At 40.2% G+C, this 26249-nt stretch overlaps 1 protein-coding gene across 1 annotated transcript in view; it reads left to right on the forward strand.

Moving 5' to 3' along the window:
• csmd3b (CUB and Sushi multiple domains 3b) overlaps positions 1-26249 on the forward strand; it is a 1751526-nt gene that overhangs the window by 1603889 nt on the left and 121388 nt on the right. The window contains exons 43-45 of the mRNA XM_048529668.2: positions 893-1070; positions 8886-9031; positions 9489-9569. Of these exons, the coding sequence (XP_048385625.1) occupies positions 893-1070; positions 8886-9031; positions 9489-9569 (405 nt within the window). The remainder of the gene's footprint in view (positions 1-892; positions 1071-8885; positions 9032-9488; positions 9570-26249) is intronic.

Below are 26249 nucleotides of genomic sequence, written 5' to 3' on the forward strand. Positions count from 1 at the left end.
CCATGGTGTGGTCACAGCCTGGAATGCACTGCATGGAACTGTGACTGAAACAGATTCATTTGGGACATTTAAGTTGACATTGGATGATTATTTGAATCGGCATAATACGCAAGACTATGGGGAGAAAGCTGGAGAATCTAACTAAATCAGAACACATATTTGAAGAGGCAATGTCGACATGATAAACTGAAGACCCTCCTTCTGCAGTGTAACAATTCTATCATTCAATTTGGACATTTAAAGATAAGATAAGGAGTAATTTCTTCACTTAAAGTATTGCAATTCCTTGGAATTGTCTACTACAAAGCCCAAAAACACCCAGTTACTGAATTACTTCAATAATTAGTCTGTTACAATTTGGGAATTGACGGATTAAACAGATCTCAGAATAGTGCAGAAGGGTTAGGCTCATGTTGATTAATGGTCATGGGTGTTGAAGCTGCATCAAAAGCCCGAATTGCAGACTTTTATGTCCTTGCATCTGTTTTAGGACATCCCACAATTTTAATGTTCAAAGAAAAATCAAAACATAACATATAGAAATTTTAAAATGTTGATTTAACCACCACTCAGAACTAGTGTGCCTGTATTTGACAGCCTCCACACACCCAAACACCCCACATCTCCCCACACCCACCTCCCCCCACAAACCTCTCTCCCCACAACACACTTATGCAAAGATAATAATCTTTTAATGCAGATTTGAAGGCAATTTTTAGGAGCAAACAGAATTCAGGCAAATATTTCATTTTAATATGTTTGAACTTCCATTACTTTTGCAGCTATTAATTCTTCAGTGGTTTGCACATGCATTAACTGAAATGCAAACAGGAAAGAATGTGAAAAAAATAGATTGTGTTTTCTAACTGATTTCGTTTTACTTTTTGTGCAGCTCTCTGTGGAGGTAACATTACTGCCTTGAATGGCACTATCTACTCTCCTGGGTACCCCGATGAGTACCCTAACTTTCAAGACTGTCTTTGGATTGTAAAAGTACCTCCAGGGAATGGAATCTACATCAACTTTACTGTCTTGCAGACAGAACCTATATATGACTTCATTACTGTATGGTAGGACAATAAATATTCTTTTTATTGATCCACTGGAGCAGTCATGAACTAAATGGAGCTCTAATGAGTTAGAATGTATGGCTTTATCACTTCAGCTCTTTAGATTAAACTTGGCATGTTAGCTATAAACAAGAATAAGAATAGCCTCTGAACAAATCTACATAATTGAGACGCACGAACTATAATCTTACGCTTAAAATACATCTTGCCAAGGCTCTTAATTATCATACAAAGCAATATATTAAAAAAGTGAGATTCATGCAGCGTTCAATGTAAATGAATTTATTTGGGGACCAATTGGATCAATAATTACTGTGATTTATTTTGTCCAGAAACAGCAACCTGCCATTTATACGACTCATAGTTCCTCACATCCAGCTTAGATTGACTATTTGTTTAAAACTGGATTTTCACGCGTAAGGTCTAATTAGCTTATATTCAGTTTCCCTACCCGGGAGATAATCTATTGGAGTAAATTGTTCATCCAAACTGTCTGGTCCTCACTGCCAACATTGAAGAATTTTCAGTGTGCTCCCAGTTTTCAGAATTGCATAACAGACAGAAGAGCTGCTTCTATGGATAACCGTTCAGGTGGTGAAGTTGGAAATGATGCTCCTTACTAACATTTCAGGACAAATCATTCTCTGAATAAAGTGGCAGGTAGATAACCAATATACAGGCTTCCCTCAACGATCGAAAAGCAAAATACTGCAGATTCCGGGAATCTAAATTAAGAAAACACAAGATGCTGGATATGCTGGACAGACGTCTTAGCACCTGTGATGAGAATGAGGAGACATTGTTGAGTTTGAGTTTAATTTGTTGTTGTCACATGAACTTGAATACAGTAAAAAGTATCAGAAATAATGGGAACTGCAGATGCTGGAGTGCTCCTGAGATGCTGCTTGGCCTGCTGTGTTCATCCAGCCTCACATTTTATTACCTACAGTAAAAAGTGTTGGTTTGTGTGCATTCCCGACAGATTGTACCATACAACGTGCATCTTTGCAAAGTGCAGAACAGAGTGCAGAATACAATGTTAAAATCATGGGACAATGGCCTTTTGTCAGACCTCAGGGAAATAACAATTTATTTTCCCAATAGTAGATGCAAAAAGTTGACAAAAAGAAAAGTCAATTTTACGGTGGACAGTAGTGGTAATTCAACGAAAGAAGAATTAGTTATATAGACCAATGGGAAAGTTGTGATAGATGTGACATAAATGCAAGAGTAAGCTTTGTGCTGGCTGTGACAAAATTAAATCAGATGCTAATCTTGTAATTAGTCTTCCTGGCTTGCCTTTGTTAGATTGTGCCGACATGCCAGTTTCAAAAAGGATTAGGTCAGTGCTATTTGCATTGCTGTTGGGGAATCATCCTCCAGGCATATGCAGTTATTTGAAATTATGCAAGCCTTTCTAGTTGAAGTAAATGATTCTTCAGTTCCTTCTGTTTAATTATAAATCAGTCAGGAGAATGTAGCTTAGAAATTATGTTAAACTGTACAACAGGTTTTCTGCTTCAGTACTTTCACGTTAGAACTGTATAGCAGCATATATCACAGTGGCTTTCTGTTTTAGGTTCAAGGCATGAGAAAAATGTTGAGTCGTTAGGGAAGTCAATGATGGATTCATTACCTGATGTATCAAAATTTCAGGCAGTATCCTGTAATGTGAGAGTTTTTCATATAATAGGTAAGGTTGTAGAGTGATTTGATGAATCATACAAGACTACAGTGCAGAAAAATGCCATTTGCCCTGTTGTATCCATGCCTCCTAAAAACACCCTTCTAACAGTTTGAATCCTACTTTCCAGCACTTTGTCCCATTGTATGTCTTGGCATCACAAGTGCACATCTAGATGCTTCTTCAACATTATGAGGGTTTCTGTTTCCACCACCATTACAGGTAGCAAGTTCCAAATCCCATCACACTCTGAGTGAAAGTGATTTTCATCATATCTCCTCTAAACCTACTGCCTTGATACCTCTGTGATAATAAAATGTGAGGCTGGATGAACACAGCAGGCCAAGCAGCATCTCAGGAGCTTTTGTGCTCCTGAGATGCTGCTTGACCTGCTGTGTTCATCCAGCCTCACATTTTATTATCTTGGAATCTCCAGCATCTGCAGTTCCCATTATCTCTGATACTATTTTAGCCTTGATACCTCTGTTTCTTACCTTTTAGTTACGTAGAAAGTGACATAAAATAAACACAAAAAATGCTTGCAGTGATGAAAGGGTTGATAATGAAGAAATGTAGGTATTAGTAGAAAGCAAAATTAATTAGTAGCGTATGTGGGCCAATCAGCCCTTCAAACCTGCCATGCTATCTGTGATAATGGGAACTGCAGATGCTGGAGAATCCAAGATAATAAAATGTGAGGCTGGATGAACACAGCAGGCCCAACAGCATCTCAGGAGCACAAAAGCTGACGTTTCGGGCCTAGACCCTTCATCAGAGAGGGGGATGGGGTGAGGGTTCTGGAATAAATAGGAGAGGGGGAGGCGGAGCAAAGATGGAGAGAAAAGAAGATAGGTGGAGAGGAGAGTATAGGTGGGGAGGTAGGGAGGGGATAGGTCAGTCCAGGGAAGTCGGACAGGTAGACTGTAGTCCACTGGGAATGATCCGGTTCCATAGCTATCTGTTTGTGTATCACCTTTCACGGATAAAATTAGATTGTTGTAGGGTAAGGCAATCAATCTGCCTCCATTTTAATGATATTGAATGATACAAAATTAAATGTGACTGAGAACAAAGATCAAGAGACAGTTATTTCACAGAGAATTACAAAAACACTATGCATAGGGTTAATCTCAATCAAATAATGATCACATCAACAGTTCAGAACAAATTAGACAGGTTTCAGGATAGGAATTTGAGAACTAGCTATGCACATAGGCTAAAGACTCCTGTGGAAGATAAGTAATAAAGAATGCTTACGCTGAATGGTTTGGTGGTTTTTTTTAAAGTTAAGAGTTTCCAGCCTGCGTTTAGGCTGAAAGCCCTCATCCAGGAACTATCTCCAGGCAAAGACCAATTTAACAAGCAAGTATAACTTGTCGTATTGGATAATCAGGAACTTTTAGATCACTGAAAGGCATTTGAGATGGGAATTTACAGTATCCAGACTTTCCATCTCTTACTCCATCCTGACTGCATCGCAAGCCTTGTCATGGGTGAGCAGAGATTTTCACCTTGTCACAATCAAGCACCCTTTTTCCCAGGGTGGAGAGGACACAGATTCTAGGTGTGAGGGGGAGTGTTTAAAAGAGATGTACGACGCAGGTTTTTCACACAAAGGGCAGTGAGTATCTGAACCGTGCTGCCAGAGGAGGTGATGGAAGCAGACACAATTACAGTATTCGAGAAGCACCAGGACGAATACATGAATAGGAAGGGAAGACAATGCCACTCATAATTTGCCACTTAAGACTTGAGAGAAAAATAAGGAACACTTTTCTTGCTGTTGAGAATGAGTTTTTTTTTTCCATTCTTGCCCTGACATTTTTACACATCAGAACCACCATTAATCTTGCCACAGCAGGAAGGAGGGAATTCTGCGTAGAAATCCTTTTTCTTTCCACAGGTGTTGCCTGATCAAGTGATATTCTCCATTCTTTTGTTTCAGATTCCCAGCCATTTCACTGTTTTGCTTTTATAGTTAAAATTTCAGTCTGTTGTTAACAATGACGATGAGATGTTATGACTTTATCTGAATAATGAAAGCTGAACATTGTTTCACCAACGCTCACCACAATCCCACAATTTCATATCAGCTGATAACTATCTGTAAACCAAACTGGCCACTTTTATTAGAGAAACTCAATAGGTCTGCCAGCATCTGTGAAGTTGAGAGTTCAATTCCAAAGTGTCAATGGCTTTGTTCTGAAGAACAGCATTGTAAAGGAGGTCACATTGGATTTGAAACAGGAACCATGTTTTTTTTTCTCCAGAGATGCTGCCAAACCCTCTGAATTTCTTCAGCACTTTCTGTTTTTATTTCAGATCTCGAGCATCTGCAATATATTGCTTTCATTTTAGTGGTCGCTTATAATCATCTCCTCTAATATGACTTGAGTATTTTTTAGTGACTATCATGATTAGGAATGAACTCAAAATGATTAATTTAAAGGTAATACTGAAAGAAAAAAAAACCAAGAAGAGTGATTGTCCATTATAACTCGAGTAAATTTGGTTCTTTGACTGTGAAAAAGAAGCTAAGAGTGGAATGCTTTCAACATTGCCTGATGCAGAGAAAAATGATGGGATATGTCATGCTGTGCCTGAGAGAAGAGTAAAAAGCATTACACAGAAAACTTATGTCATAGAGTTATAGAGTCATAATGTTGTACAGCATGGAAACAGGTCCTTTGGTCCAACTCGTCCATACAGACCAGATATCCTAAATTGATTTCATCCCATTTACCAGCATTTGGCCCATACCACGCGCCCCCCCCCCACCCCCGCAAAGCCTTACTATTCATATACTTATCCAGATGCCTTTTAAATGTTGTAATTGTACTAGACTCCACCACTTCCACGAGCTGTTCATTCCATAGACGCTCCACTCTCCGTGTGAAAAAGTTGCCCCTTCGCTCCCTTTTAAATCTTTCCCCTCTCATTTTGGATTCCCCCAAACCAGGAAAAAGACCTTGTCTATTCACCCTAACCATGCCACTCATGATTTTATAAACCTCCATAAGGTCACCAGTCAGCCTTGAATGCTCCAGGGAAAATACCCCAAACCTATCCAGTCTCCCCCTACAGCTCAAACCCTCCAACCCTGGTAACATCCTTGTAAATCCTTTCTGAACCCTTCAAGTTTAGTAACATCATTCCTATAGCAGGGAGACCAGACCTGAATGCAGGTTTCCAAAAGTGGCCAAACCAATGTCCTGTTCAGCAGCAAGATGGCATCTGGATTTATGTTGATTGTGTTCAGAACTAAAATGTTGAAAACGTGAGAAAAGTTGTGCTTGGAGTAAATCAATATGTATAAAATCTTGTTGCAGTCAGTTAAGTCAGTTTTTTTTTGTCAGGATGTGGGCATTACTAACAACATTTGTTGCCCATCATAATTGGTCTTGAGAAGGTGCCTTCATGAACCACTACAATCCATACAATAGTTATTGTAGAAGTATCTTGATTAGTCATATAAGTAAAACAATAGTTCATGTGAGGAGGAAGAAAGCCAGTTAAGAATTCATTCAGCAGCAAGAGAATTCAGGCTCGGCAGGAAATGAAATTGCTGCTTGTCTGTGAGCACTGATTAAAAAGACAAATATGATCAATGAGAAATATTGTTATCGCTTATTTATAACATGGAACCATTTGATCTATTGGAACCTGTGGAACTTCTCATGATATGCTTTAAGTTCCATAACTGTTCACCAAAGGGAAAGAAGTATTAACTACAAACGGCAATCTAAATCATGATGAAATCATTAATATGCTAACATTAAAGCAGTGTAGACATCACAGTCAGAGAAGCTGAAATTGATACCTTGACGTAATTTACTTATGTAGATCAAACAAATTGGAAAATGATTAAAATAGTGCAAAGTAAAGAAAAGAAATGAATTGAAGAGGATTAATGCAACTGATAGCTTTTTGGAAAGATCAAACTAAGTGACATCCATGTGGAGTCTTATAAAGGTGTTAGTTAATTATCTCAGTTGACTGGACCTGACTGTTTGACTTTGAAGAAAATGTTATTGTCCATTAGATGAAAAGTTGCTGATATATTTTGCTGCAACTCAATGAAAAGAGGTCTTAAACTGACTTAAGGCTAGTTGGATTTGTTAATGAAAACTGTGTCTGAAAAGAGAAAGGAGTGCTAAAACAAAACTTGTGTACTTAGAACATATGGAATTGGACAAATGGTTCTCAATTGTCAAAGATGATGTTAAAAAAGCATCAGAGAAGAGAAATTAAGGTCATTGAAGGGAACTATAGGCCAAAGCTTTTGAGCAATGAAATGTGATGTAGGGTGAAAGTTTTGTGATAGAAATACCAAATGCATTAACACTGTGATAAAAATTTGCTCTCTTTGATTTTAACAAACGTATTTAAAATTCTGAATTAATAATTTCCTTTACAATATAGCTTAACATATTCATTAATATTACATAGTATGATTTCAGGCCAAGAGTTTTCTGTGAAAGGTCAAGCATTTAAGTGCCTCTGATTTATATGGAGCAAGGAATAGTGACTCCGATGAATTGGAGTTAGTAGCATCACATATTTCATAATAACTTGTGAACAAAATAGCCAAGATTATTTATGTATCTATATATCTATATATATCTATATCTATCTATCTATCTATCTATATATATATATATCCCAATATACATGTTTGATAAGGTTATCTGCTACTTTCTTTTGATTAATGAATTGGAACGTCAGAACTTAATATCCCATTTTATAAGACTATAAAATTGCTGCAGTTTTGTTTTTGCTTGTAAGTTTTGGGAGAGCAACCAGCAGTGTATTACTCAAATAAAGCCAAGAGATAACAAGTGCATGGATGATGGTTTCAGCAGAAGATGGGTTGAGCCAGGTCAGAATCTATCAATATTATGGGGATAGAAATAAGCAGTAAAAAGAAAATGCTAGACCAAAAACTGTCAGGTCTTCCAGGCAAGAAGCTATACCATTTACGTTACAAGTCAAATGGCATGCTATGAGAGTCTGACAATTACTGATGTTAGAATGCACAGAAAAAAATACATCGGGATATTGTTGCACTAAACAGCAGTAATGACTATTTATTTATGAACATATATGCCTAATGAATGCATAATGAATTAATACTTGACATAAATGTTGTCAAAGGATAGAGTTGTGAACGTGAAACATCACTTGAACTTTAATGTGCTTTCAACAAGAAAGATTCTGCTGGATCGGTTTCCCAAACAGCTAAATTGAGTAGCACTTGGCTACTGCCTAGCATACATGGTGGTTATATGAAGGGGGATCTGGGAGAATCTGACAGGAGAGTACATTTATGAGTGAGAGCCTGGGGCAAGTGCATCATGAATTGTTTTAGGAGAAAATAATCAACAATCCCACACCAGCAAAATTATAGAATTACTTATAGGTTTGATCTGTCCTCATACTGACCTGCAGACCAGCCTCTATCTCTTGGGAAGGATATCAAATTGCTTTGCTGTCCTATAAGCATTATTGGATATCTTAGTTAACAAAAATAATCAAAGAAAATTGTGAACAGATGCCTCTTCTACCTGTGAAACCCTAATGATTTGTATCAGAAATGTTCTGTATCTGAATATTAAAGTGATATCTTTAATTCATTTGCTCACTGATGGTTTAGGGGTAAATATTTGCCCTGTTATCATGCGCAATGTGCATGTTGAATGTGAGGCTGTAGACTTGCTCGCTGAGCCAGTGTGTTTGATTGCAGATGTTTCATCATCCTGCTAGGTAACATTGTCAGTGCACTTCTGGTGAAGCATTGGTATTCTTCCCGCTTGTTATTTATATAAATATTTATTTATTTACATCACGTGAATATTTATTTACCTAAATAACAAGCGGGAGAGAACACTGACACTTCACTGGAGGTGCACTGAAGAGGTTACCCAGCAGGGTGACAAAATCAAACACACCAAGTGGACGAGCAAGTCCACAACCTGAGCTACAAACCTCCCCAAAAGCTTTAAATATTGAACCTACACAGAGAAAAGTGTCACTCCATGCAATGAAATGGTGCTCTTTTCTAGAGTTGCTTTTGAGCCCATTAATCAGATAAAAGTCTGTATGGATTCTAACAATGTCACTGTTTTACTTAGGGATGGACCAGAGCAGTCTGCTCCTCAGATTGGACAGTTTAGTGGAAATACAGCACTGGAGTCTGTCTATAGTACTTCAAACCAGATCTTAATCAAATTCCACAGTGATTTCACAACTGGAGGCTCCTTCATCCTCAGTTATCATGGTTGGTTCTTGCTCTGTACTCATATCTCTTCAATAGAAATAGATTTTGTCATTTAGCCTTAAATTTCATAAGAATATATACGAGGAGAACTTGTCGCACATCAGTAGCATCCTTGCATCTAAGCTGGAAGCTTAAAGATAAAGACCCACTCAGGATTTGATGGCCAAGAAAGATCTGCCCATAACCAAATCAAGCAGGTTAAGTTCTAATAATGGAAATTTGGCCAGATGCACTTGGAAATATTGACAAAAATACCTGCATGAAATGTATTTGAAATTGAGTTGCAAAATGATTGATTCCTCTAAAATACGTGCAGTGTGGTTTCCTTTTATTGAGCACAAATCCTCTGATTTTGCTGTCAATGTTACTTGTAATTAACATAGGATATATTTTAGCAAATACATGTTGGAACTTATATAAGCAGCACATGTGAAAAATGAAATTCTTATTTTTACAGCCTATCCGTTGCGGGTCTGCCAACCTCCTCCACCAATGCTGACTGGGCAAAATCTGACAGAGGATGAGGAGTTTGAGATAGGTATACTCTTTAATATTTGTTATCCTCTGGTCCATACCTTCATATTTTGTCTTTATTCTGTGACTCTCCTCTAAATTCAATTCCATGCGTATCATAGGATGACTAAATCAGGGTGAATTTGGCACAGTAGTATACCATATATTAGAATCTTAACAGTGCATGAACACTTGAAGCTTTCCTATCAATTCCTTTCACTTTCAGGGCCATAAGAGGTCACCTTATAGAGTTCCATGATATGAATGATGGTCTTAATAGCGTGCGGATGACAAGTTATTCTGCTTTACAGACTGGGGAAGACTTAGCAGACAAAAGCTGAACTATGTAAAATAGGAAAAGACCAAGAAAGCAAGGTGTAGAGCTGGATGAACACAGCAGGTCAAGCAGCATCAGAGGAGCAGGAAGGCTCACGTTCCAGGCCTAGACCCTTCATCAGAAAAACATTTTTCTGAAGAAGGGTCCAGGCCCGAAACGTCAGCCTTCCTGCTCCTCTGATGCTGCTTGGCCTGCTGTGTTATTCCAGCTCAACACCTTGTTATCTCGGATTCTCCAGCATCTACAGTTCCTAATATCTCAGGAAAAGACTGAATTGCCTGCAGTTATTTTATTTTTAAAATTAATTCGCAAGATGAAACATGTCACTGGCCAAGGAAGCATTTAGGTACTAGTAGCCACTATTTAGATAGAAGGTTTCATTAATTTTGAAAAATATACCATTCTGTTCTGAAATTGGAATCTTAAATCTAAAACTGGACAATTATAAAAGTATGACAAGAAAGTTAGCTTTGATGGACTGGAAACATACATTTAAAATTGTAAAGTTAGACATGTAATTGCTAGTATTTCAAGAAGTAACTTTTGGTTTGCTGAACGCAATACTCCTCCAAGGCAAAACAAAACCCAAAAGGAAAAGCAAGATAGCCATGACAAATAAAGGAAGTAAAAGATAGTGTTAGATAAGAGAAGCAAATATAGACAATTGACAAATATTTTGTAAGGCTGAGGATTAGGAAAATTTAAGAATTCAACAAAGGGCAACCAAGAAATTGAAAAAAAATCAGAAAATGAATTTAAAATAGAAAGGAACTGAAAGCTGCATTGCAAAAACTTCTAAAAGTATTTACAAAGGAAAAGACTTGTAAAGATAAGTACAGACTCATTACAAGTAGAGTTTATAAGAGGAGTTCAAAAAACGGCAAAGGAGTTAAATAAGCACTTCGTGTTTGTTTTCACAGAACATCCCCCTGAAATAATTAAGACCAAAGTGTCTAGTGTGAATATGGAATTAGAAGAAATTAGTGTTATTTAATTGTAATAATGTCGACGTTATTATAGCTGAAATTTGCTAAGTCCCCAGGACATGATGACCTGCAGCCAAGAATATTAAAAGAGATAATTTCACCATTAGCGATCAGCTTTCAAAATTCTATAAATTCTGCAAAGGTGTCTGCAAATTTCGAAGGTTGTAAATGTCACCTTGCTGTTAAGAAAGAAGGGAGCGACAAGACACAAACTTCAAGGCAGACATTCCCTCTGAGCTGTGAGCTGCACAGCCATCTCAAGAGTCTGTCCATGCCAAGGGATACTTCAACACACGGACTTCCGGTCTTGGAAGTCATGGTGCGCGTGAACCTCAGAGGCCTGAGTCCAAGAGAAAAGAACTGGAAGGAATGTAGCAACAGACCTGTTATTCTGACATTAGTAATATGCAAAAAAAACCAAATAAGGATAGAATGAAGAATGTGATTTACATCTTCATTGCAGATGAGATAAGCAAATGACTCATCAAAGACCACAAAACTTTTAACTTACTTTCTTTAGTTTTCTATTTATTCTATGAAGGTAATGATTAAATTTTAACTCTGTTCCTCTTATTACATTGTACCTAGGCATTTTGTATTGAGGTACCTTTGCAGCTAAGATGGTGTCATGTGTGGTGACATTAAACCCGTTTCGCTATACTCCTGTACTTCTGTACCTGAGCACACACGACAGTAAAATCTAAATCCAAAATTTTCAAATACGGTTGTCTGATCGGCCAGGGTCAAAGTGGAATTACGAAAGGGAAATATTTTTTGATAAACCTGACAGTTTTTTTAGCATATTTTGAGAAGAATCGATAAGGGAGGACTGTGGATGTGGTGAATTTGTATTTTCAGAAGGCGTTTGATAAAGTCCCATACAGGCTGTTCGTAAATATTATTGAAGTGCAACTGATTAGGGTTAATATCCTAGTATAGAATAAGGATTGTTTAACGGGTAAAAAGAAAACAGTAAGAATAAATGGATAATTCTGAGGTTGACAGGCTATGACCAGTGTGGTACTGCAAGCATCACTGCTTTAGTCATAACTGTTCACAATTTATGTCAATAATTTGGATGTAGGGATGAATTGTAATATTACTATGTTTGTAAACTTAGTGGGAATAGTTGTGAGTAGAAGGCAAAGAGACTCCAAGGGATTAAGACAAGCTGAGTGAGCAGGCAAAAGCATGGCAGATGCAATATAATGTTGAAAAGTGCAATATAATTTACTTTGAAGAAGGAACAAATTTGCAGATTATTTATTTTTTTGTTGAGCAATTGTAAATTGTGGATGCCTAAAGGGACCTGATTATTCTTGTTCATAGATCACTGAAACCCAGCAAGTAGATTCAGCATAATAAGATAATAAAATGTGAGGCTGGATGAACACAGCAGGCCAAGCAGCATCTCAGGAGCACAAAAGCTGACGTTTTGGGCCTAGGCCCTTCATCAGAGAGGGGGATGGGGTGAGGGTTCTGGAATAAATAGGGAGAGAGGGGGAAGTGGACCAAAGATGGAGAGAAAAGAAGATAGGTGGAGAGGAGAGTATAGGTGGGGAGGTAGGGAGGGGATAGGTCAGTCCAGGGAAGACGAACAGGTCAAGGAGGTGGGATGAGGTTAGTAGGTAGATGGGGGTGCGGCTTGGGGTGGGAGGAAGGGATGGGTGAGAGGAAGAACCGGTTAGGGAGGCAGAGACAGGTTGGACTGGTTTTGGGATGCAGTGGGTCGGGGGGAAGAGCTGGGCTGGTTGTGTGGTACAGTGGGGGGAGGGGACAAACTGGGCTGGTTTAGGGATGCAGTAGGGGAAGGGGAGATTTTGAAACTGGTGAAGTCCACATTGATACCATATGGCTGCAGGGTTCCCAGGCGGAATTTGAGTTGCTGTTCCTGCAACCTTCGGGTGGCATCATTGTGGAACTGCAGGAGGCCCATGATGGACATGTCATCTAGAGAATGGGAGGGGGAGTGGAAATGGTTTGCGACTGGGAGGTGCAGTTGTTTGTTGCGAACTGAGCGGAGGTGTTCTGCAAAGCGGTCTCCAAGCCTCCGCTTGGTTTCCCCAATGTAGAGGAAGCCACACCGGGTACAGTGGATGCAGTATACCACGTTGGCAGATGTGCAGGTGAACCTCTGCTTAATGTGGAATGTCATCTTGGGGCCTGGGATAGGGGTGAGGGAGGAGGTGTGGGGGCAAATGTAGCATTTCCCGCGGTTGCATGGGAAGGTGCCGGGTGTGGTGGGGTTGGAGGGCAGTGTGGAGCGAACAAGGGAGTTACGGAGAGAGTGGTCTCTCCGGAAAGCAGACAGGGGTGGGGATGGAAAAATGTCTTGGGTGGTGGGGTCGGATTGTAAATGGTGAAAGTGTCGGAGGATGATGCGTTGTATCCGGAGGTTGGTAGGTTGGTGTGTGAGAACGAGGGGTCTCCTCTTAGGGCGGTTGTGGCGGGGGCGGGGTGTGAGGGATGTGTTGTGGGAAATACGGGAGACGCAGTCAAGGGCGTTCTCGATCACTGTGGGGGGAAAGTTGCGGTCCTTGAAGAACTTGGATATCTGGGATGTGCGGGAGTCAATTAGAGATAATGGGAACTGCAGAACCTTCAGTTCACCTGGGCCATCTCCAGCACATCCCTCACCTTCCTGGACCTCTCAGTCTCCATCTCAGGCAACCAGCTTGTAACTGATGTCCATTTCAATCCCACCGACTCCCACAGCTACCTAGAATACACCTCCTCCCACCCACCCTCCTGCAAAAATTCCACCACCTATTCCCAATTCCTCCGCCTCCGCCGCATCTGCTCCCATGATAAGACATTCCACTCCCGCACACCCAGATGTCCAAGTTCTTCAAGGGCCGCAACTTTCCCCCCAAAGTAATCGAGAACGCCCTTGACCGCGTCTCCCGTATTTCCTGCAACACATCCCTCACACCCCGCCCCCGCCACAACCGCCCTAAGAGGAGCCCCCTCATTCTCACACACCACTCTACCAACCTCCGGATACAACGCATCATCCTCCGACACTTTCACCATTTACAATCCGACCCCACCACCCAAGACATTTTTCCATCCCCACCCCTGTCTGCTTTCCGGAGAGACCACTCTCTCCGTAACTCCCTTGTTCGCTCCACACTGCCCTCCAACCCCACCACACCCGGCACCTCCCCTGCAACCGCAGGAAATGCTACACTTGTCCCCACACCTCCTCCCTCACCCCTATCCCAGGCCCCAAGATGACATTCCCCATTCAGCAGAGGTTCACCTGCACATCGGCCAATGTGATATACTGCATCCACTGTACCCGGTGTGGCTTCCTCTACATTGGGGAAACCAAGCGGAGGCTTGGAGACCGCTTCGCAGAACACCTCCGCTCAGTTCGCAACAAACAACTGCACCTCCCAGTCGCAAACCATTTCCACTCCCCCTCCCATTCTCTAGATGACATGTCCATCATGGGCCTCCTGCAGTGCCACAATGATGCCACCCGAAGGTTGCAGGAACAGCAACTCATATTCCGCCTGGGAACCCTGCAGCCTAATGGTATCAATGTGGACTTCACCAGTTTCAAAATCTCCCCTTCCCCTGCATCCCCAAACCAGCCCAGTTTGTCCCCTCCCCCCACTGCACCACACAACCAGCCCAGCTCTTCCTCCCCACCACTGCATCCCAAAAGCAGTCCAACCTGTCTCTGCCTCCCTAACCGGTTCTTCCTCTCACCCATCCCTTCCTTCCACCCCAAGCCGCACCCCCATCTACCTACTAACCTCATCCCACCTCCTTGACCTGTCCGTCTTCCCTGGACTGACCTATCCCCTCCCTACCTCCCCACCTATGCTCTCTCCACCTATCTTCTTTACTCTCCATCTTCGGTCCGCCTCCCCCTCTCTCCCTATTTATTCCAGTTCCCTCTCCCCATCCCCCTCTCTGATGAAGGGTCTAGGCCCGAAACGTTAGCTTTTGTGCTCCTGAGATGCTGCTTGGCCTGCTGTGTTCATCCAGCCTCACATTTTATTATCTTGGAATTCTCCAGCATCTGCAGTTCCCATTATCTCAAGTAGATTCAGCAGTCAGTTTGGAAGGCAGATGGCATATTCGTCTTTATCTCAAGAGGATTTGAGTACTCGAACAAAAAAAGTCTTGCTTCAATTGTATAGAGCACTGGTGAGACTGCACCTGGAATAACGTGTGCAGCTCAGGTCCCCTTGTCAAAGGAAATACATACTTGCCATCGGTAGAGTGCACTGAATTCCCAACACTGATTCCTGGGATGGCAGGACTGTCCTTTGAGGAAAGATTGAAGAAAGAGCCTGTCGCCTCTTGAATTTGGGAAGAAGTGACTTGATTGAAATGTAGATACATCCTGAGAGGTATTGCTAGGGTAGATATGGAATGGATGTTTCCTCTTGTGGGAGAGTTTAGAAGTTGGGGGTCACTGGTTAAAAATAAGAGATCACCCATTTAAGACTGAGATTTCTTTTCTCTCTCATAGAATATCATGAGTCTTTGAAAGTCTCTTCCGAAAAGCACCGGAAGTAGTCCTTTGATTATCTTTGATGCAGAAGTAGATGAATGCTTGAAAAGAAAGTGTTGAAAGATAATTGGACTCGGCAAAAATGTGGAGTCATCAGATCAGTCATGATTATATTGAATGGCAGAGCAGGCCTAAGCGTCTGAGTGATCAGCTCCTGCTCCTAATTCATATGTTTGCATGTCTTTATCATTTATAACATTACAGTATTTCATAATGTCTCTAAACTACCTGGTCAAAATTTGTGAAAGAGATGCCTTTAATATGAATTTAAGTAATTTTTCTGTCATTTTAGTGAACTTTAAAACAATTAACTTACCAGTATTCTATTACCTATCCTTTGATTTTGTTGAAATCAGCTAACAGAAGAATCATAGCTGACTCTCGGATAAACAGAAACTTTAAAAGAAATGCCGGAATGCTTACCTCAACAAATATTATTTTCAAACTAGCTTTCAATTATTCTATTTTCTGGCAAGTCCAGACACTGATTGATGTCAGTTCCTGGAGGTGCTGTGTTCATAATAGATCATTTATTTTCAAAACCATTGTATTTAAATTTTATATAGGAATACATTTGGAAAGAAGCTTTGTGGGATAACAAGGATAATATTTTAAAAGGATTTCTTAGTGAAAAATATACCACAAAAATATATAAATATGTTTGTCAATATTACAAGATTGTGGAAAAAATTAATAAGAGGAAATGAACCAAGATGTTTTTTTTAAAATTGGATTTTAGTGTAACAGAATATATAGTGTTTTCTTAATTCTCGTGATCAGTACCATTTTTATACAGGAAGTGGTGCTACCCTCCCTTATCCCTCTAAGTATGTACGCCAATTAATTCATCAGCAAATAACATTCTTGAGTTTAAAAATAGGAGATATTTATTTTCACTCATTCTAAATTAAATGCAATAGCACATGCCCTCAATCTCAGTCAGCCACCATACACACACCAAGACGAAATAGAAATAGAGATGCTGCATTTTTACAGATTATAGTTGCCCCAGTCTCAGTCTCTGATTTACAGTCTCTAGTTTCCCTCATCGTGGATCTGTGGTCTGTGAATGAATTCAGTGATTTTAAAGTTGATGTGAGGGCTTTGCAAAGTGAAGGGTTTTCAGCAAGTAATGGGGTTTCTTGTTGAATAGTAAAGAGGTTTGTTCTCAGGTGAACATTAAACTGGAAGAAGTTGAATACACCAGCTACTTGATGTGTGTCAGCATATTCCTGAGTCTGGTTTGCAGACTGATTGAATGGATAGCTCTGATAGCTTTCGTTGAGCACCAGCAAAAAATATGTGACACATTCAAATCTGATAATACCCTTTTCATTGGTTTTAGGGAGAGAATCCACGACTTTTACATCAGTCTGGATTCTTCTTTAGTTCCGTCTTGAGATAGGGAGGTGGTTTCTAATCCACAAGATAAGCCAGGTGAATTTGAGTGATCATCTCTTTTACCCTGCTTGTGTCGACAACATTTGTTTGAAATTTAAGATATAGTATGACGGTAAGAGACATGGTAGGAGATTCCTCTCAATTTTTCAATGTTATGTTTCCATTTTATAGCTTTCAAAAGTCTTGAAAAATAGGCATTTCCTTTTTTTTGTAATTGAGATCACAAAATACATTGTTACATGTCCATCCATGTTAGAACTGAAGTGGGAAAATTTTGAAAATGGAAAGTGTAACTCAATTCCAGGTTCTTCACTCCTGTTGCAAGCATTCAGAAAATTTACTGTTATGGTTGTTTATACCCTTGTCTGAGCTTATAGTCACCTGACAATCATTTTTAGCTTCAAGGCTTGACTAATCCATTATAGAATCCCTATAGGGTGGAAACAGGCCCTTCAGCCCAACATATCCACACAGAGCCTCATAGCATGCCACCCAGACCCATCTCCCTATAAATGACCAAATCTACACATTCCTGAACACTACAGGCAGTTTAGCACAACCAATCGACCTGACCTGCTCATCTTTGGACTGTGGGAGAAAACCAGAGCAACCAAGTAATTCATGCAGACATAGTGAGAAAGTCCAAACTCCACATAGACAGTCGCCTGAGGGTGAATCAAACCCGGGTCTCTGGCACCCTGAGACAGCAGTGCTAACCACTGAGCCACCATGCTGCCCTATCTTGCCAGTTTGGCCTAAAGCTTCCAACTTCTACAAATTTGCATTCAAATCCCTATTTAAGGGACAAGAACCATTTTATTAAAAAATTCTATTCTTGCATTTTCCTTAACCTATGACTTTATTTTCCTTCATGCATTTTTTTACGTTACATTTGCATACCTTCTTCCAGTACTTTGGGCAAAATCTTCCCGGTTCTGTCGGGTGAGCTTGGAGGTGGGACCAAGAAGAATTTTGGATGTAGAAAATTCGGCTCAATGGGTCAAAGCATTTCCACATTCAGAAGATCTCCCTGATCTTTGTCATCAGCGTGTGTTGCTCTCCTTTCAGCATTGAGCCATATAGTTAGGTGCACATTTCTGGGCTGATCAGAGACATGGGATTTTTCTGGAGATGTTCAGGCACTCACTGAGGCATAGGCACTGTGAGTGTCTCAGGTGGGTTTCCTGGCAGCTGCTGTCTTCCAGTCACAGTGATCGCTACAGCTATTACTCCTCCTTACACCTGTTGACATCAGTTGTTCTATCCCTATTAATACCTCTTCGGAGGGCACCTCAAAATGGAAATGCTTTTGTATTCCCTCTTCAACAGTGCCAGTGTCCACCCCTTCTAATGGGGCTACCACCCATCCAAAGCTTCAGACAATCTAATTGGATCAAACCTTTTCCTTAATTGGACACTGGACTGGAGATGGCTTTATAATTGGCTGTTTCTGGGAAGATCTCCCAGTTAGCCACCAACGCAGGTTTAGAACCAAGTAATGTTTTCAACTTCATGCTTAAGAAATAGCAGCATAAAATCCTGTGCATTACTTCCTTATTTTTCATTTCCTGGATTTGATATTTCAACTTACAATGCCATGATGTGGAGGTGGCGGTGTTGGTCTGGGGTGGACAAAGTCAGAAGTCACACGACACCACATTATAGTCCAGCAGGTTTATTGAAGCCATAAGTTTTTGGATCGCTGCTCCTTTGTCACGTGACACTTCAACTGATGAAGGAACAGCGCTCTGAAAACTTGTGATTTCAAATAAATATGTTGGACTGTCAGCTGGTTTGTGTGACTTCTAAACTTACAAAGAGGTGAGAATGGAGAACCCATTGGTTGTTCAGAAATGTTGCATAAAAGGAGTGACCGATATACGTTAGTGAGGAGTCAACAAACATTGATCTTACTTATCTTGGAAATATTGCAGGAGATCTTTCTTCAATGTCTCCACCATCTTGTCCAGTCGATTACGCAGTCACCTTCAGATATTCTCTACATCAGGAACAACTCTTTCAGTTAAAGTTGACACAGCTTGAAATTTTAATGCAATCACGTTCTTTCAATTCAGCTGAAGGGATATTTTGCTGCATTAATTTGTGGTGTATAGACACAGCAAGGGAATATCAAATAATATGTTTGCAACATCATTTTTGCAACATCATCATGGTAGGAGGCATCAACTGGATAAAAGATGCAGTTTTATACTCTCTTAAGTACAGTGTCATACCTGGTATGTGTCTGCACAGTTTGCTTCTTTATTTCAACCCACTTACCTCCATGAAGAGTTCGAATCTAAACTCAATGAATGTCCAGGAGGTATCATTATGGGCACATAACTATTAATGTCAGCAGCTATTATTCTGGAAGCCTATTGGATGCCTACAATAAATTACAGACTCTAATGCCCACATTAGTTGAAGAAGAAATGACATTGGGCAGATGTTTCCGTGGCCTCTATGCTCTGCATTACTGATCCAATGGTACAGCCCATTACAGCAGCAAAACAGTTCAACATCTGTTTAGTGTACCTTGTCTGTCACCTTAGATCCTAAGCTTAAAGCCAGAATGATTTAATTTACATTTTTCAGAGGATACAAAAACTCCCATCTTACTTTCCTGCCTCAAATTATGTTGAAATGTGAGACGCATTTTAATTCCTAGTGATACTTTTGATACTGGTATGCATTATTACAGGGTTTCAAAACATATGGCATGAATATTTAATTCATTACAAAGATGCTGAGAAGAATATTTGTTTGACCTTCACTAACTGGAGACATCCAGTTGGTTATAGGTCAGTTGACATGTAATTAGAAGTAGGCCCACGGCTAGAAAGATGGATACAGAAACAGACGATTGAGGATTCATTACATTTTATTTTTATTTCTGGAAACTTGGGTTCTACAGCGGAAGACCATACATAACTTCGGTATGTACTTCTATATTGTGTCTGTTAAGATGAGGAAGTCCCTCAGCTGAATCTTATGGATTTTTTGCTACGAAGTCACGTTGACTTTTGTGGAAAGATTCTCACTTCAAGGCCAAGTGAATGTTCTTGTCCAATCTTCCCCAACTCGCCATATTAGTTGCTCATTGAGCCTTTGTGGTGAGTTTCTCGTCCAACATCTCCCCCACCACCGAATTTTACAATGCTCCTTTCCCACCGTTCACCAGATATCCTGGAATTTACCAGCATCCCTTATGCTTTCACCATCTTCAAACTGGCATTGTACACCTGAACAAGCACTGTCAGACCGCACCTATACTGTGTGCTTCCTGACAATTATCCCGGAAATGGCAGGTGAGGAATCAGCACCTTGCTTTACTGTCAGGGTCCTGGACCTCCTGCTTCGCGTACGAGTGGGACTTACTCATTGCTTGGGACTAGCAGTGGTGGCCATAATATCAGATCATATCAACCTTGTCTGATGTTGCCTTCCAGTTTCGAGCAAGCTGAGACATCAGGAGAAATGTGTAGCCCTGGAGGGAGAAGGTCGATGTCCTTCTCCACTCTGTCAATGCAAATGTCAACATCTTCTGTCTGACAGATCACAATCACTGTTTATACTACTGAAGCTGTCACCGAGTTTCATGCTCTACCTGCCTAGAAATGCATGCAGCATTTTCTCCACTTACCCTCATCCACACAAACCCCAACATCATTACCTCCGAATGCCCTGTGTGCAGCCTATTTGCTTGCTCAGGTCAGCTCCCCATGTACGACAATGGCAATAGCTGTGCCATCCATTTTCATCTCCCATACTACCTTTTTCTTCTCTTTCATTCCAAGAGGAAAACTCCCACAATTGGTTAGAAAGAGTCAAAAATGGGTGGTGCCTGTTATTTGGCTCCTCCTCCCTTATCAAGAAAGGATCCTGATTCTGACTGTCCCAAGCAGGATCTGGACAGGCACTATACAGACCACCCTTGACTTAATATGTCCAGATCCCCTGAGTGGACATTATCACCTGTGATTGGACAGCAACAGCCTGCTGACAACTATGCCCCAATTTGTGGCTCCTATTTCTAGTTGAGGTGACAAAATCTAAAACAGCCAGGCAAGACAGGAAAAGCAAGCATCCAGGAAGTCTCAGAGAGATTGAACACGATAAGAGCGAGCAAAGAGCGCTGAGTTTCAGCCTGGTCCTGCCTCTGAGCTGGATGCATGTTCCTTGCATTGCCAACACAGCCTTAGGTGTATCATGGGAATGTAGAAGCATCCTGCAAGTGGATCAGACATGTGCGATGAGAGTTCAGAGAGACTGGCACATGACAGATGCCATTTTCAATGAACATAGGGTGCACATGGCCAGTGCCTATTCAGCATACCTGAGTTATTGGTGCCCATGTTGTTATCTCACATAGAGGCGTTTTGGAGCTGGCAGAAAGTTGCCTATGCCAAAAACCCCCTTTGGTTTTCATTTCAAGATTTCCGGCAAGTATGGCAAGTTTGGTAAGATCACAGCAAGTGGCAAGTTGGGCTGTTAACAAGGCAGTTGATGAACAATAGTCTTTTTTAACTGGCAACTTGTCACTTTCTCTCAAGAATCCCAACGTGGCACTTGAGTAAAGATGCAGTAGATGACCTCGACATCAAGATGGGACTGAGCAGACATATCTCCCAATTTTGCCACATACCTCTGAAAGCCTCCATTGCTGACAGTCTAGTAAGATTCCACCCTTGGTTTTAGCTTCGCTTTTGAATTCTGTGCGTACTGCTGAGCTGGCCAGAAAGATTTTCTTTACTTACACCATTATGATGAAATTAGACCCTCAGAATGAACACTTTAGTACATTCAGAAGAAAGGGTACAAGGGAAAAATACTTTTTGCATAATGACAGGAATCCAGTAACACAGAAATTCAGAGCTATCCAGGTGAAAAGCAATGTATTGGCTCTATTAAAGAGAAAAAGGTACTGTTAACTCAATGATAACATAGTGTGGAGCTGGAGGAACACAGCAGGCCAGGCAGCATCAGTGGAGCTAGATTCCTGTTAAATAATCAAGTGAGTAGTATTCACAGTTTGTTTAGAGGTTTCAGGAAGTGAAATTACATAAATCAAGTAACATCACATGAATGCAGAAAGTTGACAAAAGGAAATTCAACCATACGAAGAAATTTAACAGTGATCCCTCACTGAAGTTTGAATGTCTGCAAGGTTACTTTTAAGGTAAAATGATTAAATCTTTCTTTCTTTATAGTGCCTGTAACAAGACAGTTATAAATAGTTCTTGTACACTGTAACATCATTTTGCTTTCTCCTTTTGCATTTTTTTTCATTAATGGCACATCAGCAACCTGTTGCGAATATGTTCAGTGAATGACTGCCATAATAAACAAGAAGAAAATTAAAACTGAGGCCTATCAATCTGGATTTTACTCTGGCATCTGACTTGTCCAACAGTACCATCAGCTGTGATCATAACATCATGAATGTTTGAGAACTTCAAAGTATCACACGTGGGCTTTATCCAGTTGTGGATATCTGGTGTAAAAGGATGGCACAGGCATGAGCTCTCAAGACATTTAAGGAGTATTTAGATGAACACTTGAAACGGATAGCATACAGGGCTGGGAAAATGGATCAGTATAGATGGATGTTTGATGACCTTGTGGATACAATGGGACCAGAGGGCTTCTTTTCGTGCATTAAGGAGCCTATAAATGTGAATATTTGTGCTGCAGAAAGATTTTGTTTAAGTTTTTTCAAAATATGATCATTGCTAAATATCTAACTCTTTGAAATCACTTATTGAGATGCACATTATGGAGATTTGGCTGAGGTCAGTTTAAATCATCCTATTTATTTCAGACTTTGCTCATCCTACAGATATATAAGATTTCAGAGATCATATTAACTTTAATCGAAAGACCTAAATTAATGACAATTATAGGCTGAATTGAGTCAAAAGATTTACTATTTCTAATTCATTAAAAAACAGGGTGAAAATATATTCTAACAAATTTTCAGAATTCATTATATTCATCACAATGATTACAAAAGAAAAAGTACTGAATAAAACCAGAGATAACAACATGTAGAGCTGGATGAACCAGCAGGCCAGGCAGCATCAGAGGAGCAGGAAGGCTGACGTTTTGGGTCTGGACCCTTCTTCAGAAATTTCTGAAGTGGGTCAAATGGGCTGAGGAGTGGCAGATGGAGTGTAATTTGGATGAATGAGAGGTATTGCATTTTGGTAAAGCAAAAAAGGTTATGAGATATACAGTTAACAGTCGGGCCCTGGGTAGTGTTGTTCAGAGACCAAAGGGTTTATGAACATAGTTCTTTGAAAGTTGCGTCACAAGTACACAGGTCAGTTAAGAAGACATTTAGCATGCTTGCCTTCATTGCTCAGACCGTTACAAATCTGAGTTGGGACGTCATGTTGAGGTTGTATACGATGTTGCTGAGGCCACTTTTGGAGTATTGTTTACAGTTCTGGTCATCCTCTTATAGGAAGGATATTGTTTAATTGCAGAGGGTTCAGAAAAGATTCACCAGGATATTGCTGCAGCTAGAAGATTTAAGTTATAAGGATAGGCAAGGACTTTTTTTCACTGGAGTGTAGGAGTTTGAGGGGTGAGCTTTAGAGGTTTACAACATCACGAGGGCAAAGATAAGGTGAATAGCAAAGGTCTTTTCCCAAAGGTGGGGGAGTTCAAAACAAGGGGGTACATTTTTACGGTGAGAGGAGAAAGATTTAAATTGGACCTGAGCAGCAACGTTTTTGCACAGAGGGTATGGACTGCCAGAGGAAGCAATGGATTCAGGGACAGTTAGAACATTTAAAAGACATTTGGATAGATACATGAATAGGAAAGGTTTTGCTGGGTATGGGTTAAACACAGGCAAGAGGGACTGTTTTAGTTTTGGAAACTTGGCCAGCATGGACAAGTTGGACTGGAAGGTTTGTTTCCATGCTGTATGACTTTATAACTCTGTATTAAATGAGAGACTCCTTATTCTGAGACTAGGCTGTCTGCTCTACCATAAGGCTCCCATCAGGAGAAGCAACCTTTTCACATCTATGCTGTCAAGTCCACTTGGAGTTTTGCATGTTGCATCTCTCATTTTTTTAAACTCCAATGAGTACAGGCCTAACTTAGTCAATCTCTCCAGACACCACAAACTCAGGATCAGCCTTGTAAACCTTCTTTGGACCATTCCAATCCAATATGTTTTTCGCTAAGGGACGCAAAACTATTTGCAGTATTCCACTTATTGCCTGACATTCTACCAATAACATCTTATTTTCCTAGCTTATTTTTCCATCCTTTTTAGATAAATGTTTTACATTAGCAGTTTTCCAATTCTCCAGGACTTTGCTAAATTCTAAGGATTCTTGCAATGTTACAACTAGTTCATTCACTATCTCTGGAGCTGCTTCTTTTAATATCCGAAGCTTTATCCTATCAGGCCCAGCGAACCTATTGGCCTTTAGCCCCATTAGTCTCCCTACCACTGTGTCTCAAGCAATAGTTATTTTTATTTCCTCTCCTCCTTTTGCCCCTTGAATATTTAGTAATTTTGGAAAGGTAACAATGTCTTCCATTGTGAAGACTGATCCAAAGTGTTTATTGAACTCCTCTGCCATTTCCTGGGTCCCCATTATAATAACCTCATTCTCAATAGTAACTGTGTTCACTTTACCTTCTTCCTTTTTTTTTATTTATAATTGATGGTTTAACAAAGTTCATGCTGTCCATCCCATTATTTCCCTCAAAGTTTCTCCCTTTTCTAAAAATTTTTCAGTCACCTTTAGTTGATGTTTTTAAACTTTCTCAGTCCTCTGGCCTACTACTGATCTTTGTTATTTTGCATGTTTATTCTTTCAATTTGACATTATTCTTAACTTTCCAAGTTAGTATTGGCTTATCCCCCTTCCAGCACCCTTCTTTCTAACTGGGATATATCTTCGCTGTCAGCCAGGAATATTTTCTTAAATATCTGCCATTTTTCTTCACTTTTCTGCTCCATTCCTGCCCATTCTGCCCTCATTCCTTTGTTATTACCATTATTTAAGTTTTGTACAGTTGCTTCTTTGATGATCTTTTACTCTGACAACATTTATTAAAACTCCTTCATTACACATCAACAAATCTAAAATAACCTCATCCCTGATTGGATCTGCAACATTCAAAATGTCCCAAATACAATCTATGACTTCTTCCTTGTGGCTTCCTGTTCCGATCTGGCAATCCCAACCAATATCAAGAATAAAGTCAACATTTATGTTCTTTCTCTTTACACAACTGTTTGTAAGGCTATCAGCTTCTCTGGCCAGTGTCACATTCCCTTTATGTTTCTTTGTTCCTCAAATATGGATTCTACATCTTCTAATCCAAGATAATTTATTGGAAACATACTTATTCCATCCTGTATTAAAAATGCTACTTCACCATCCTTTCCTTCCTGCTGTGCTTTCGAACAGTCAAATACCCCTGAATATTTCATTTCCAGCTTAGCTCTACTGAGAACATAAGAACTAGGAGCAGGAGTAGGCCATCTGGTCCCTCAAGCCTGCCCCACCATTTAATAAGACCATGGCTGATCTTTTTGAGACTCAGCTCCACTTACCTGCCCACTCACCATAACCCTTAATTCCTTTACTGCTCAAAAATTTATCCAGCCTTGCCTTCAAAACATTCAGTGACGTAGCTTCTATTGCTTCGCTGGGCAGGAAATTCCACAGATTCAAACCCCTTTGGGTGAAGAAATTCCTCCATGTTTTGCCATGCTGCAAGATCATACCCGTTAACTGTAATTGTGGTACGTATTTATTGATTTCATTTGACTATGACATGCACTCAATTAAAGAGCCATTCATTTTGCCTATGTACAGCTTTTTAGTTCTCTTTCATTAACTGAAGTTTTTCTCTCTTTGTTCTTCCTATTTATGTATGGAACTTTTAGTGACCAATTATTATCCCTACTGTTCACGATCTTCTGTGTAATCAGGGACATCCTGAATTCTAATTAGCTTAGTATTATTGGCATGAACAATTCAGGATCAAATTTAATTTAGCTAGATAGTATTGACGCAATTACCGTATGGTTCCCTGAAAATTAACAGTGAGCTTTGTGACATAACTTCTTATATTCTCCTGATTCATTTTTTGACATGCCAATCACTTTCTGAAATTATCTTTTGCAACAGCTTATCCATTTTAGATTGATATTTATTGGTGTCTAGTGAGGTGGTTTAGTAAGGGTCCAGGTCTGCAGTTGGGCCGGGGTACCTGAAGGAGGAGAAATGTGATCTTGTTCCAGCATGGCGGTCTCCTGTTGTGGCAGTCCTGTCCAAGCCTGTAGGCTTCGTTCCCTTGTGGAGGAATTCTTCATCTTCAGCATCCAGGTATTCCAGCAGCCTAGCCGGCAGTCTTGCCCAGGGATGGCAGTCTTGGCCTGGCATGGTGATCTCTTTCAACAGAGGCTTCTGG

The sequence above is a fragment of the Stegostoma tigrinum genome, chromosome 5 (genome assembly GCF_030684315.1).
Source record: "Stegostoma tigrinum isolate sSteTig4 chromosome 5, sSteTig4.hap1, whole genome shotgun sequence".
Taxonomy (NCBI): domain Eukaryota; kingdom Metazoa; phylum Chordata; class Chondrichthyes; order Orectolobiformes; family Stegostomatidae; genus Stegostoma; species Stegostoma tigrinum.